Here is a 16,027-nt window from a genome sequence, read left to right as displayed (position 1 = left end):
AGCACATCCAACCCCTGCCAACTACCTCAGAGACCCCAGCCCCAGCTCCTCGAACCCCTGCCCACTACCTCAGACAGCCCCAGCTCCTCCAGCCCCTGCCCACTACCTCAGACAGCCCCAGCTCCTCCAGTCCCTGCCCACTACCTCAGACAGCCCCAGCTCCTACAGCCCCTGCCCATTACCTCACAGCTCCAGGCCCACCTCCTCCAGCCCCTGCCTACTACCTCCGACAGCCCCAGCCCCAGCTCTTCCATCCCCTGCCCACTACCTCAGACAGCACCAGTCCCAGATCCTCCTGCTCCTGCCCACTACCACAGGTAGCCCCAGTCCCAGCTCCTGCTCACTAACACAGACAGACACAGTCCCAGCTCCTGTCCACTACCACAGGCAGTCGCAGTCCCACCTCCTGCCCACTACCTCAGGGAGCCCCAGCGCCTCCAACCCCTGCCCACTATCTCAGGGAGCCCCAGCTCCTCCAGCCCCTGCCCACTACCTTAAAGAGTCCCAGCCCCAGCTCCTCCAGCCCCTGCCCACTACCTCAGACAGCCCCAGCTCCTACAGCCCCTGCCCATTACCTCACAGCTCCAGGCCCACCTCCTCCAGCCCCTGCCTACTACCTCCGACAGCCCCAGCCCCAGCTCTTCCATCCCCTGCCCACTACCTCAGACAGCACCAGTCCCAGATCCTCCTGCTCCTGCCCACTACCACAGGTAGCCCCAGTCCCAGCTCCTGCTCACTACCACAGACAGACACAGTCCCAGCTCCTGTCCACTACCACAGGCAGTCGCAGTCCCACCTCCTGCCCACTACCTGAGACAGCCCCAGCTCCTCCAACCCTTGCCCACTATCTCAGACAGCCCCAGCTCCTCCAGCCCCTGCCCACTACCTTAAAGAGTCCCAGCCCCAGCCCCTCTAGCCCATGCCCACTACCTGAGACAGCCCCAGCTCCTCCAGTCATTGCCCACTACCTCAGACAGCCCCAGCTCCTCCAGACCCTGCCCAATACCTCAGAAAACCCCAGCCACAGCTCCTCCAGCCCCAGCTCCTCCAGTCCCAGCTCCTCCAACTCCTCCAGCCCCAGCTACTCCAGACCCAGCTCCTCCAGACCCAGCTCCTCCAGCTCCAGGTTCAGCCCCAGCTCCTCCAGCCCCATTCCCAGTATTGAGTTCCTGAATCAAAGCCATTGAGGTAACTCAGATATAGTAGGTGGTTCCAATATGAAGCCACTCATTGGAGCAACCCACTCTGCTTCCCCATGCCAAAATAACTCTTCCAATACAGAGATACCTGATGTTGTTTTCTACTTTTCAACTATTTCTTATCATTTTCCAAGAATTACCCTGAATCCACACATCGTTTAGCTTAACCAGAAGTCCTTAACATGGAACTTTTCTGGATGATTTTAGCAACTGGAACTACACCATGGGTGGAATTTAATTCCTGTGACAGGAGACCCCTCTCATTGGTTGGAGAACCAGTGGGCACCCAGCATCGCTCTGTGCGACAGGCCTAATGCAATATAAGTGCAACCAGGCACCTAACGGGCCATTATTGGGCCTCCCACGTGATCATTCGAAGACCTTTCTGGTAGGCTGCTGGCAAACTCAATAAGGTTTGAGCCACCGTTAAATTCTGCTGGGATCGTGTAATTGGCTTTAAGTGGTTTACTATTGAGCCTAATTGACATCCCACCACAAACGAGTGGGATTCTCATTTTCCCATCCTGCTTCAAACTAATTTGAGGACAGTTTTCCCAACACCAGCAATTGGAAGCTGGTAACCCCCACCCCGGCCTGATTCTCCAAGGCATCCCTGCCATCATGTCCATTCTGGTGGTTCCATTAAATCCCAGATCATATCATGGAGTTTTCCACAGTTCATGTGACTTATCCCTGAAGAAGCCTGGGAGATTTCAGAGGCAGTCTCCTCATTCTGAAGCTCCGTTAATTCTTGTTCCAAGAAACAAAGCACCTGCACTTGTATGACATCCTCTGGATGCCCCAGAGTAGTTCACAATCCATTAATTAATTTTGCAGTGTAGTCACTGTCGCTTTTATAGTTAAATATGGCAGCTGAGATAAATGACTGGTTAACTTCTGAAATCGTACATAAGCGTGCTTTTGAAATGTGACTAGTTGTCATATTTGAAAACCAGTTAAAATGGGATGAGGATGAGGATGGGATTGGGATTGCTAGGTTTGGGAATATTTCTATTGCTCATTCTAATGCCTTAAAAATAAAATTGCAAATCACAAAGGAGGCTAATTTGGCCCATTGAGTTTATGCCAGCTTTTTCAAAGAGCAAGCCAGTGAGTCCCACTCGCCCTCTCTTTGCCCTATTTTTTTTTCCCAAACAAGTGCTTTATGTAGGGTTAGCATAACTTCCTGGCTTTTATACATCTACTTGTAAATTCCAAGATCCCATTTGCTTTATTAACTCTGTTAAGCTGTCTCGCCACCTACAAAGACTTGTGCACAAATGTCCCAGGTCTGTCTCTCTTCTTCCATCCCCTTTAAAAATGTATCAATTAGTTTGCATTATCCATCCTCTTTCTACCAAAAATCATGTCCATTCTGGTGGTTCCATTATGGTCTCAGATCATATCATGGAGTTTTCCACAGTTCATGTGACTTATCCCTGAAGAAGCCTGGGAGATTTCAGAGGCAGTCTCCTCATTCTGAAGCTCTGTTAATTCTTGTTTCAAGAAATAAAGAACCTGCACTTGTATAACATCCTCTGGATGCCCCAGAGTGGTTTACAATCCATTAATTAATTTTGCAGTGTAGTCACCTCGTGCTTTTGTGTGTTCAATTTCATCTGCCAATGTCCACCCATTCCATCTGCCTGAATATACCTCCTTGAGGTAGACTGCTATCTTCCTCACTATTTATTACACTTGGAAGTTTTGTGCCATCTGCAATTTTTGAAATTGTGCCTCGATCCAAAGTCCTATTCATTAATGTATATCAAAAAGAACAGTGGTCCTCTGAACCTGGGGAGCTCTTCTGTAAAACCCACCTCTGAAAAGTAGGCATTCTCCACAACTGTCTGTTTTCTATCCCTTAATTTATTTTGTATCCATACAATAATTGTCCCTCATAACCCATTGGATTCAATTTTGCTAACAAGCCTACTATGTGATACTTCATGAAACAGCCCCTGCCCATGATCTCAGACAGCCCCAGCTCCAGCTCCTCCAGCCCCTGCCCAGGATCTCAGACAGCCCCAGCCCCAGCTCCTGCCCACTACCTCAGACAGCCCCAGCCCCAGCTCCTCCAACCTCTGCCCACTATCTCAGACAGCCCAAACCCCAGCTCCTCCAGCCCTTGCCTATTACCTGAGACAGCCCCAGCTCCTCCAGCCCCTGGTCACTACCTCAGAAAGCCCCAGCCCCAGCTCCTCCAGCCCCTGGCCACTACCTCAGACAGCCCCAGCCCATCCAGCCCCTGCCCTAGCTCCTCCAACCTCTGCCCACTACCTCAGACAGCCCCAGCCGCTGCCCCAGCTCCTCCAGCCCTTGCCCATTACCTGAGAAAGCCCCAAAACACAACTCCTCCAGCCCCTGCCCACTACCTCAGACAGCCACAGCCCCAGCTCCTCCAGCCCCTGCCCAATACCTCAGACAGCCACTGCCCATCCAGCCCCTGCCCACGACCTCAGACAGCCCCAGCCCCTCCTGCCCAAAACCCAGCTCCTCCAGCCCAAGCCCCTTCAACCCCCTCCAGCCCCAGCACCTCCAGACCGAGCACCCCCAGCCCCAGCTCCCCAGAACCAGCCCCTCCAGCCCCAGCTACTCCATCCCGTCCGGCCCCAAATCCTCCAGCCCCAAACCAAGCTCCTCCAGCTCCAGCCCCAGCTCCTCCAGCCCCTGCCCACTACCTCAGAGAGCCCCAGCTCCAGCCCCTCCAGCAACTGACCACTACCTCAGATAGCCCCAGCCCCTCCAACCTCTGCCCACTACCTCAGACAGCCCCAGCCGCTGCCCCAGCTCCTCCAGCCCTTGCCCATTAAATGAGAAAGCCCCAGCCCCAGCTCCTCCAACCTCTGCCCACTACCTCAGACAGCCCCAGCCAGTCCAGCCCTTGCCCATTCCCTCAGACAGCCCCTGCCCACTACCTCAGAGAGCCCCAACCCCAGCTCCTCTAGCCCAAGCCCCTCCAGCCCCAGCACCTCCAGACCGAGCACCCCCAACCCCAGCTCCCCCAGAACCAGCTCCTCCAGCCCCAGCTACTCCATCCCGTCCAGCCACAAATCCTCCAGCCCCAGACCCTGCAGCCCCAGCCCCAGCCCACTACCTCAGACAGCCCCAGCCCCAGCTCCTCCAGGCCCTGCTCACTAACTCAGACAGCCCCAGCTTGTCCAACCCCTGCCCACTACAGACAGTCCCAGCCCCAACTCTTCCAGCCTCTGCCCACTACCTCAGACAGCCCCAGCAGCCTCTGCCCACTACTTCAGACAGCCCCAGGCCCAGCTCCTCTAGCCCCTGCCCATTACCTCAGACAACCCCAGCCACAGCTGCTCCAGCCCCTGAACACTACCTGAGACAGCCCCAGTCCCAGCTCCTCTAGCCCATGTCCACTACCTCAGACAGCCCCTGCCCACTACTTCAGACAGCCCCAGCTTCTCCAGCCCTTGCCCACCAACTCAGACAGCCCTTGCCCACTATCTCAGACAGCCCCAGTCCCAGCTCCTCCAGCCCCTGCCCATAAGCTCAGACAGCACCACCCCAGCAGCTCCTGCCCAATAACTCAGACAGCCCCTGCAGCAGCCTCTGCCCACTACCTCAGACAGCCCCAGCCATAGCTCCTCCAACCTCTGCCCACTATTGCAGACAGCTGCAGCCCCAGCTCCTCCAGCCCTTGCCCATTACCTCACAGACCCAGCCCCAGCCCCTGCCCACTACATCAGACAGCCCCTGCCCACAACCTCAGACAGCCCCTGCCCCAGCTCCTGCCCACGACCTCAGACAGCAACACCCCAGCCCCTCCAGCCCGTAACCCAGCTCCTCCAGTCTCAGCCCCAGCTCATCCAGCCCCACCTCCTACAGCGCCAAATCCTGCAGCCCCAGCACCAGCTCCCACAGCCCGTCCAGCCCCTAACCCAGCTCCTCCAGTCTCAGCCCCACCTCCTCCAGCGCCAAATCCTGCAGCCCCACCTCCAGCGCCCACAGCCCGTCCAGCCCCAGATCCTGCAGCCCCAGCCCCAGATCCTGCAGCTCCTGCCCACTACCTCAGACAGCCCCAGCCTCAGCTCCTCCAGGCCCTGCCCACTACCTGAGACAGCCCCAGCCCCTCGAGCCCCAAACCCAGTTCCTGCAGCCCCAGCTCCTCCAGCCCCAGCCCCAGATCCTGCAGCCCCATCTCCTCCAGCCCCAGAATCCCCAATCCCAGTAGTCCCAACCCCAGCTCCCCCAGCCCCAAACACAGCTCCTCCAACCCCAAACCCTCCTGCCCCAGCCAGTGCAGCCCCAGCTCCTCCAGCCCCAGCCCCAGATCCTGCAGCCCCATCTCCTCCAGCCCCAGAATCCCCAATCCCAGTAGTCCCAACCCCAGCTCCTCCAACCCCAAACCCTCCTGCCCCAGCCAGTGCAGGCACAGCTCCTCCAGCCCCAGCTCCTGCAGCGCCAACCCCATCTCCTCCTACCCCAAACCCAGCTCCTCCAGCCCCAACCCCAGCTCACCCTGCTCCAGCTCCTCCAGCCCCAAACCCAGCTCCTCCAAACCCAGCTCCTCCAAACCCAGCTCCTCCAAACCCAGCTCCTCCAAACCCAGCTCCTCCAAACCCAGCTCCTCCAAACCCAGCTCCTCCAAACCCAGCTCCTCCAAACCCAGCTCCTCCAAACCCAGCTCCTCCAAACCCAGCTCCTCCAAACCCAGCTCCTCCAAACCCAGCTCCTCCAAACCCAGCTCCTCCAGCCCCAGTTCCCCCAGCCCCAGTTCCCCCAGCCCCAGTCCCTCCAGCCCTAGTCCCTCCAGCCCCAGCCCCAGCCCCAGCTCCTCCTGCCCCAGCCCCAGTTCCTCCAGCCCCAGCTCCTGAAGCCACAGCTCCTCCAGCACCAGACCCAACCCCAACTCACCCTGCTCCAGCTCCTCCAGCCACAAACCCAGCTCCTCCAGCCCCAACCCCAGCTCACCCTGCTCCAGCTCCTCCAGCCACAAACCCAGCTCCAGCCCCTCCTGCCCCAGCCCCTCCTGCTCCAGCCCCTCCAGCCCCAGCTCCTCCAGCACCAGCCCCAACCCCAGCTCACCCTGCTCCAGCTCCTCCAGCCACAAACCCAGCTCCTCCAGCCCCAAACCCAGCTCCTCCAAACCCAGCTCCTCCAGCCCCAGCCCCAGTTCCTCCAGCACCAGCCCCAGCCCCAAACCCAGCCCCAGCCCCTCCTGCCCCACGACCTCCAGCCCCAGCTCCTCCAGCCCCAAACAAAGCTCCTCCAGCCCCAGCCCCTCCTGCCCCAGGCCCTCCAGCCCCACCCCAAGCTCCTCCAGCCCCGTTCCCAGTAGCTGCAGAACAAAAACAGAACAGAAATAGCTGGAAAAACTCAGCAGTTATGGCACTTTAGCTCTTGCTCGCTCTGGGACTAGAAGCTATCACGTGTTTCCAGCTTCCGGTCGCTGCGTGATGATGTCATAGACGCGCCCCTCTGGTATTTTCTAGTAAATCTCGAGGTTGCTGCCGTTTGGAAATGAGGGAAACTCCGCTCTCTAACTGTGAGAAGCAGTTCATCCTCCAGGCTATCGTCGAGAAACAGGTGCGGATCGAGCTCTGAATCAACTTTTAATTCTCTGCGGAATCTGCCGTGACCAGTTTTTATTGATGAAACATGAGCCGGCTCTGTGCTTGTGCCCGGGGATCCCTGAGCCAATGCCAGTGAGGGGAGGGATACACTGTGCCTGTGCATTGGGGGAGGGCTCCCCTCAGTGTGAGCTGAGGCTCTGAACCAGGGTATAAAGTAAGCAGGAACTGGGGTGGTGCAGTGCCTGTGCCACTGCCATCTGTGTGGCAGGACTTTGTGCCCAATTTGAGCAGAAGCTGTGTGTCAATGCCCTGTGCCAGTGCCCAGTGTAAGGGAGGGTGTTGTACCAGTGCCCAATGTGAGGGAGCGGACTATGTACCAATGCCCAATGTGACGTGGGGGTGTTGTAATGTGGTTCTTAACCAGTGCCTAGTGTGATTGGAGGGCTTGGAGTCAGTGCCTGGTGTTAGTGGAGGGCTTTGTAAGCAGTGACTCATTTCAGCAGGGGGCTCAGTTGTAGTGCCCTCTGAGGGGACGGCTCTGAAACTGGGTTAGTATCATCTGTGAATTTGGCCATTTTGTATTGAGTTCCTGAATCTGCAAGTTTTGAAATTGTGCCTCTATCCACAGTCCAATTCATTAATGTATATCAAAAAGAACAGTGGTCCTCTGAACCTTGGGAGCTCTTCTGTAAAACCCACCTCTAGTCTGAAAAGTAGGCATCCTCCACAACTGCCTGTTTTCTATCCCTTAATCTATTTTGTATCCATACAATAATTGTCCCTCATAACCCATTGGATTCAATTTTGCTAACAAGCCTACTATGTGGTACTTCATGAAACAGCCCCTGCCCATAATCTAAGAAAGCTCCAGCCCCTGCCCACTACCTCAGACAGCACCATCTGCAGCCCCTCCAGCCCCTGCCCAATACCTCAGAAGGACCCAGCTCCTCCAGCCCCTGTCCACTATCTCAGAGAGAGCCCCAGCCCCTGCCCAGTAACTCTGACAGCCCCAGCCACAACTCCTCCAGCCTCTGCCCACTACCTCAGACAGCACTACCCCCGGCAGCCCCTGCCCAATACCTGAGACAGCCCTTGCCCCTGCCCAATACCTGAGACAGCCCCAGCTCGTCCAACCCCTGCCCACTAGACAGCCCCAGATTCTCCAGCCCCTGCCCACTACTTCAGACATCCCCAGCCCATGACCACAGACACCCCCAGCTCCAACTCCTCCAACCTCTGCCCGCTACCTCAGACAGCACCAGCCACTGCCCACTACTTCACACAGCCCCAGCACTGCCTGCCCCTGCCCACTACCTCAGACAACCCCAGCCCCAGCTCCTCCAGCCCGTGCCCATTACCTCAGACAGCCCCAGTTGCTCCAGCCCCTGACCACTACCACAGACAGCCCCAGCCCAAGATCCTCCAGCCCCTGCCAACTACCTGAGACAGCCCCAGCAGCCCCTGCCCACTAACTCAGACAGCCCCAGCTTCTCCACCCCTTGTCCACTAACTCAGACAGCCCCTGCCAATATCTCAGACAGCCCCAGTCCCAGCTCCTCCAGCCACTGCGCACAACCTCAGACAGCACCACCCCAGCAGCCCCTGTCCAATAACACAGACGGCCCCAGCAGCAGCTCCTGCCCACTACCTCAGACAACCCCATCCCCAGCTCCTCCAGCCCCAGCACCTCCAGCCCCTGCCCACTACCTCAGACAGCCCCAGCCCCAGCACATCCAGCCCCAGCACCTCCAGCCCCTGCCCACTAGCTCAGACAGCCCCAGCCCCAGCACATCCAGCCCCTGCCCACTACCTCAGACAGCCCCAGCTCCTCCAGCCCGTGCCCACTACTTCAGACAGCCACAGCCCACGACCACAGACAGCCCCAGCCCCAACTCCTCCAGCCTCTGCCCACTACCTCAGACAGCCCCGGGCCCAGCTCCTCCAGCCCCTACCCACTACCTGAGACAGCACCAGCCCCAGCTCCTCTAGCCCATGTCCACTACCTCAGACAGCCCCAGCAGCCCCTGCCTACTACTTCAGACAGACCCAGCCCCAGCTTCTCCAGCCCTTGCCCACTATCTCAGACAGCCGCAGTCCCAGCTCCTCCAACCTCTGCCCACTATCTCAGACAGCCCAAGCCCCAGCTCCTCCAGCCCCTGCCCATTACCTGAGACAGCCCCAGCCCCAGCTCCTCCAGCCCCTGGCCACTACCTCAGACAGCCCCAGCCCCTGCCCACTACCTCAGACAGCCCCAGCCGCAGCTCCTCCAGCCCCTGCCCACTACCTCAGACAGCCCCAGCTCCTCCAACCTCTCCCACTACCTCAGACAGCCCCAGCCGCAACTCCAGCTCCTCCAGCCCTTGCCCATTAACTGAGACAGCCCCAGCCCCAGTTCCTCCAACCTCTGCCCTCTACCTCAGACAGCCCCAGCCACAGCCCCAGCTCCTCCAGCCTTTGCCCATTACCTGAGACAGCCCCAGGCCCAGCTCCTCCAACCTCTGCCCACTACCTCAGACAGCCCCAGCCAGTCCAGCCCTTGCCCATTCCCTCAGACAGCCCCTGCCCACTACCACAGAGAGCTCCAGCCCCAGCTCCTCCAGCCGCTGCCCATTACCTCAGACAGCCCCAGCCACAACTCCTCCAGCCTCTGCCCACAACCTCAGGCAGCACCAGCCCCAGCAGCCCCTGCCCAATACCTGAGACAGCCCTTGCCCCTGCCCAATACCTGAGACAGCCCCAACTCGTCCAACCCCTGCCCACTAGACAGCCCCAGCCCCAGATTCTCCAGCCCCTGCCCACTACTTCAGACATCCCCAGCCCATGACCACAGACACCCCTAGCTCCAACTCCTCCAGCCTCTGCCCGCTACCTCAGACAGCACCAGCCACTGCCCACTACTTCACACAGCCACAGCACCGCCTGCCCCTGCCCACTACCTCAGACAACCCCAGCCCCAGCTCCTCCAGCCCGTGCCCATTACCTCAGACAGCCCCAGTTGCTCCAGCCCCTGACCACTACCACAGACAGCCCCAGCCCAAGATCCTCCAGCCCCTGCCAACTACCTGAGACAGCCCCAGCAGCCCCTGCCCACTAACTCAGACAGCCCCAGCTTCTCCACCCCTTGCCCACTAACTCAGACAGCCCCTGCCAATATCTCAGACAGCCCCAGTCCCAGCTCCTCCAGCCACTGCGCACAACCTCAGACAGCACCACCCCAGCAGCCCCTGCCCAATAACACAGACAGCCCCAGCAGCAGCTCCTGCCCACTACCTCAGACAACCCTATCCCCAGCTCCTCCAGCCCCAGCACCTCCAGCCCCTGCCCACTACCTCAGACAGCCCCAGCCCCAGCCCCAGCACATCCAGCCCCAGCTCCTCCAGCACCAGCCCAGAAGCTCAGACAGCCCCAGCTCCTCTAGCCAGTGCCGACTACCTGAGACAGCCCCAGCTCCTCCAGTGATCGCCCACTACCTCAGACAACCCAAGCCCCAGCTTCTCCAGCCCCTGACCACTACCTCAGACAGCACAAGCCCCAGCCCCTCCAGCCCATGCCCACTATCTCAGACAGCCCCAGCTCCTGCCCACTACCTCAGACAGCCCCAGCCCCAGCTTCTTCAGCCCCTGCCCACTACCTGTCAGCCCCAGCCCATCCAGCCCCTGCCCACTACCTCAGACAGCCCCTGCCCACTACCTCAGACAGCCCCAGCCCACTACCTCAGACAGCCCCAGCCCACTACCTCAGACAGCCCCAGCCCACTACCTCAGACTGCCCCAGCTCCTCCAGCTCCTGCCCACGACCTCAGGCAGCCCCAGCCCCTCCAGCCCCAAACCCAGCTCCTCCAGACTCAGCCCCACCTCCTCCCGTCCCAGATCCTGCAGCCCCAGCTCCTCCAGCCCTTGCGCACTACCTCAGACAACACCACCCCAGCAACCCCTGCCCAATAACTCAGACAGCTCCTGCCCACTACCTCAGACAACCCCTTCCCCACCTTCTCCAGCCCCTGCCCACTACCTCAGACAGCCCCAGCTCCTCCAGCCCCAGCCCCAACTCCTCCAGCCTCTGCCCACTACCTCAGACAGCCCCGGGCCCAGCTCCTCCAGACCCTGCCCACTACCTGAGACAGCACCAGCCCCAGCTCCTCTAGCCCATGTCCACTACCTCAGACAGCCCCAGCAGCCCCTGCCTACTACTTCAGACAGACCCAGCCCCAGCTTCTGCAGCCCTTGCCCACTATCTCAGACAGCCGCAGCCCCAGCTCCTCCAACCTCTGCCCACTATCTCAGACAGCCGCAGCCCCAGCTCCTCCAACCTCTGCCCACTATCTCAGACAGCCCAAGCCCCAGCTCCTCCAGCCCCTGCCCATTACCTGAGACAGCCCCAGCCCCTCCAGCCCCTGGCCACTACCTCAGACAGCCCCAGCCCGTCCAGCCCCTGCCCACTACCTCAGACAGCCCCAGCTCCTCCAGCCCCTGCCCACTACCTCAGACAGCCCCAGCCGCAACTCCAGCTCCTCCAGCCCTTGCCCATTACCTGAGACAGCCCCAGCCCCAGCTCCTCCAACTCTGCCCTCTACCTCAGACAGCCCCAGCCACAGCCCCAACTCCTCCAGCCCTTGCCCATTACCTGAGACAGCCCCTGCCCCAGCTCGTCCAACCCCTGCCCACTACAGACAGCCCCAGCCCCAGCTCCTACAGCCCCAGATCCTCCAGCCCCTGCCCACTACTTCAGACAGCCACAGCCCAAGACCACAGACAGCCCCAGCCCCAACTCCTCCAGCCTCTGCCCACTACCTCAGACAGCCCCGGGCCCAGCTCCTCCAGCCCCTGCCCACTACCTGAGACAGCACCAGCCCCAGCTCCTCTAGCCCATGTCCACTACCTCAGACAGCCCCAGCAGCCCCTGCCTACTACTTCAGACAGCCCCAGCCCCAGCTTCTCCAGCCCTTGCCCACTATCTCAGACAGCCCCAGTCCCAGCTCCTCCAGCCGCAGCGCACAGCCTCAGACAGCACCACCCCAGCAGCCCCTGCCCAATAACTCAGACAGCCCCTGCCCACTACCTCAGACAGCCCCAGCTCCTCCAACCTCTGCCCACTATTGCAGACGGCCACAGCCCCAGCTCTTCCAGCCCTTGCCCATTGCCTCAGACAGCCCCAGCCCATCCAGCCCCTGCCCACTACCTCAGACAGCCCATGCCCACAACCTCAGACAACCCCGGCCCCAGCTCCTGCCCACGACCTCAGACAGCAGCAGCCCCTGCCCAATAATTCAGACAGCCCCAGCCCCTCCAGCCCCTAACCCAGCTCCTCCAGTGAGCCCCAGCTCATCCAGCCCCACCTCCTCCAGCGCCAAATCCTGCAGCCCCAGCTCCAGCTCCAACAGCCCGTCCAGCCCCAGCTCCTGCAGCCCCTGCCCACTACCTCAGACAGCCCCAGCCTCAGCTCCTCCAGCCCCTGCCCACTACCTCAGACAGCCCCTGCTCCTCCAGCCCCAGCGCCAGAAGCCCCAACCCCAGCTCCCCCGGCCCAGCTCCTCCAACCCCAAACACAGTTCCTCCATCCCCAAACCCTCCTGCCCCAGCCCCTGCAGGCACAGCTCCTGCAGCCCCTGTTCCTCCAGCCCCAGCTCCTCCAGCCCCAAACCCAGTTCCTCCAGCTCCAGCCCCAAACCCAGCTCCAGCTGTTCCAGCCCCAACCCAAGCTCCTCCAGCCCCGTTCCCAATAGCTGCAGAACAGAAATAGCTGAAAAAACTCAGCAGGTATGGCACTTTAGCTCTTGCCTACTCTGGGACTAGAAGCTATCACGTGTTTCCAGCTTCCGGTCGCTGCGTGATGATGTCATAGACGCGCCCCTCTGATATTTTCTAGTAAATCTCGAGGTTGCTGCCGTTTGGAAATGAGGGAAACTCCGCTCTCTAACTGTGAGAAGCAGTTCATCCTCCAGGCTATCGTCGAGAAACAGGTGCGGATCGAGCTCTGAATCAACTTTTAATTCTCTGCGGAATCTGCCGTGACCAGTTTTTATTGATGAAACATGAGCCGGCTCTGTGCTTGTGCCCGGGGATCCCTGAGCCAATGCCAGTGAGGGGAGGGCTCCCCTCAGTGTGAGCTGAGGCTCTGAACCAGGGTATAAAGTAAGCAGGAACTGGGGTGGTGCAGTGCCTGTGCCACTGCCATCTGTGTGGCAGGACTTTGTGCCCAATTTGAGCAGAAGCTGTGTGTCAATGCCCTGTGCCAGTGCCCAGTGTAAGAGAGGGTGTTGTACCAGTGCCCAATGTGAGGAAGCGGACTATGTACCAATGCCCAATGTGATGTGGGGGTGTTGTAATGTGGTTCTTAACCAGTGCCTAGTGTGATTGGAGGGCTTGGAGTCAGTGCCTGGTGTTAGTGGAGGGCTTTGTAAGCAGTGACTCATTTCAGCAGGGGGCTCAGTTGTAGTGCCCTCTGAGGGGAGGGCTCTGAAACTGGGTTAGTATCATCTGTGAATTTGGCCATTTTGTATTGAGTTCCTGAATCAAAGCCATTGATGTAAATCAAATATAGTAGGTGGTTCCAATATGAAGCCACTGACTGGAGCAACCCACTCTGATTCCCCATGCCAAAATAACTCTTCCAATACAAAGACTTGTGCAGAAATGTCCCAGGTCTGTCTTTCTTCTTCCGCCCCCTTTAAAAATGCATCAATTAGCTTGCATTATCCGTCCTCTTTCTACCAAAAGGTATCACCTCGTGCTTTTGTGTGTTAAATTTCATCTACCATGGTCCACCCAATCCATCTGCCTGTCTATGCCTCCTTGAGGTCGACTGCTATCTTCCTCACTACTTATTACACTTGGAAGTTTTGTGCCATCTGCAAGTTTTGAAATTGTGCCTCTATCCACAGTCCAATTCAGAAATGTATATCAAAAAGAACAGTGGTCCTCTGATCCTTGGGAGCGCTTCTGTAAAACCCACCTCTAGTCTGAAAAGTAGGCATCCTCCACAACTGCCTGTTTTCTATCCCTTAATCTATTTTGTATCCATACAATAATTGTCCCTCGTAACCCATTAGATTCAATATTGCTAATAAGCCTATGTGGTACTTCATGAAACAGCCCCAGCCCCTGCCCTCTACCTCAGACAGCACCATCCCCAGCCCCTGCCCAATACCTCAGACAGCCCCAGCTCCTCCAGCCCCTGCCCACTAACTCTTACAGCCCCAGCCCCTCCAGCCCCTGCCCACTACCTCAGACAGCCCCAGCAGCCCCTGCCCACCAACTCAGACAGCCCCAGCCCCTCCAGCCCTTGCCTAATACTGCAGAGAGCCCCACCCCCAGCCCACTATCTCAGAGAGCCCCAGCTCCAGCTCCTGCCCACTACCTCAGGTAGCCCCAGCCCCAGATCCTCCAGCTCCTGCCCACTACCACAGGCAGCCCCAGTCCCAGCTCCTTTGTGGCACTTCATGAAACAGCCCCTGCCCACTACCTCAGGCAGCCCCGGCGCCTGCCCACTACCTCAGGCAGCCCCGGCGCCTGCCCACTACCTCAGGCAGCCCCGGCGCCTGCCCACTACCTCAGGCAGCCCCGGCGCCTGCCCACTACCTCAGGCAGCCCCGGCGCCTGCCCACTACCTCAGGCAGCCCCGGCGCCTGCCCACTACCTCAGGCAGCCCCGGCCACAGTTCCTCCAGCCCCTGCCCACTAACTCAGGTAGCCCCAGCCCCAGATCCTCCAGCTCCTGCCCACTATCACAGGCAGCCCCATTCCCAGCTCCTGCCCACTATCTCAGACAGACCCAGTCCCATCTCCTGCCCATTACCTCAGGGAGCCCGAGCTCCTCCAGCCCCAGCCCACTACCTTAAACAGCCCCAGCCCCTCCAGCCCCTGCCCACTACCTCAGACAGACCCAGCGCCTGCCCACTACCTCAGAGAGTCCCAGCCCCAGCTCATCTAGCCCCTGCCCACTACCTCAGAGAGCCCCAGCCCCTGCCCACTACCTCAGACAGCCCCAGCATCTCCAGCCCTTGCCCACTATCTCAGATAGCCCCAGCCTCTGCCCACTATCTCAGAGATCCCCAACCCCTGCCCATTATCGCAGAGATCCCCAACCCCTGCCCACTACCTCAGATAGCTCCAGCCCCAGCTCGTGCCCACTATCTCAAACAGCTAGTCACAGCTCCTGCCATTACCACAGACTGCTCCAGTCCTGAGCCCCATCCAAGCTCCTCCCCACTATCTCAGGCAGTGCCAGTCCCAGCTCCTGCCCACTACCTCAGACAGCCCCAGACCCAACTCCTGCCAACTACCACAGGCAGCCCCAGTCCCAGATCCTGCCCACTTCCACAGGCAGCTGCAGCCCCAGTCGCAGGTCCTGCCCACTTCCACAGGCAGCTGCAGCCCCAGTCGCAGGTCCTGCCCACTACCACAGGCAGCCGCAGTCCTATCTCCTGCCCACTAACACAACCAGCCCCAGACACAGTCCCAGTCCCAGCTGCTGTCCACTACCACAGGCAGTCCCAGTTCCAATTCCTGCCCACTACCACAGAGCGCCCCAGCCGCAGTCCCAGCCTTTGCCCACTACCTCAGAGAGCCCCAGCCCCAGCAGCCCTTGGCCACTACCTCAGACAGCCCCAGCAGGCCCTGGCCACTTCCTCAGACAGCCCTAGTCACAGCTCCTCCAGCCCCTGCCCACTACCTCGATCAGCCCCAGCCCCAGCTCCTCAAGCCCCTACCCACTACCTCAGACAGCTCCAGCCACAGCTCTTCCAGCCCCTGCCCACTAACTCAGGTAGCCCCAGCCCCAGATCCTCCAGCTCCTGCCCACTACCACAGGCAGCCCCAGTCCCAGCTCCTGCCCACTATCTCAGGCAGCCCAAGCCCCAGCTCCTCCAGCCTATGCCCACTATCTCAGACAGCCCCAGCTCCTCCAGCCCCTGCCCACTACCTCAGACAGCCCCAGCCCATCCAGCCCCTGCCCACTACCTCAGACAGCCCCAGCCCAACCAGCCCCTGCCCACTACCTCAGACAGCCCCTGCCGCAGCCCCAGTCCCTCCAGCCCCAAATCCAGCTCCTCCAGTCTCAGCCCCAGCTCATCCAGCCCCACCTCCTCCCGCCCCAGCTCCTGCAGTCCCAGCCCCAGCTCCTCCAGCCCCAGCTCCTCCAGCCCCAAACCCAGCTCCACCTGGCCCAGCCCCTCCTGCCCCAAACCCAGCCCCTCCTGCCCCAAACCCAGCCCCTCCTGCCCCAAACCCAGCCCCTCCTGCCCCAAACCCAGCCCCTCCTGCCCCAAACCCAGCCCCTCCTGCCCCAAACCCAG

At 59.8% G+C, this 16,027-nt stretch overlaps 1 protein-coding gene across 1 annotated transcript; it reads left to right on the top strand.

The window, feature by feature from the left end:
• The first annotated feature begins 2,177 nt into the window (after positions 1 to 2,177).
• Positions 2,178 to 6,560, top strand: LOC121270688 (vegetative cell wall protein gp1-like). The gene is made up of 2 exons (XM_041176067.1): positions 2,178 to 2,196; positions 5,371 to 6,560. The coding sequence occupies exons 1-2, from the start codon at positions 2,178 to 2,180 to the stop codon at positions 6,558 to 6,560; spliced, it is 1,209 nt and encodes a 402-aa protein (XP_041032001.1).
• The last annotated feature ends 9,467 nt before the right edge of the window (positions 6,561 to 16,027 follow it).

This window comes from Carcharodon carcharias, chromosome 1 (assembly GCF_017639515.1).
Source record: "Carcharodon carcharias isolate sCarCar2 chromosome 1, sCarCar2.pri, whole genome shotgun sequence".
Lineage (NCBI taxonomy): Eukaryota > Metazoa > Chordata > Chondrichthyes > Lamniformes > Lamnidae > Carcharodon > Carcharodon carcharias.
This window is presented reverse-complemented; position numbering and strand designations above follow the sequence as displayed.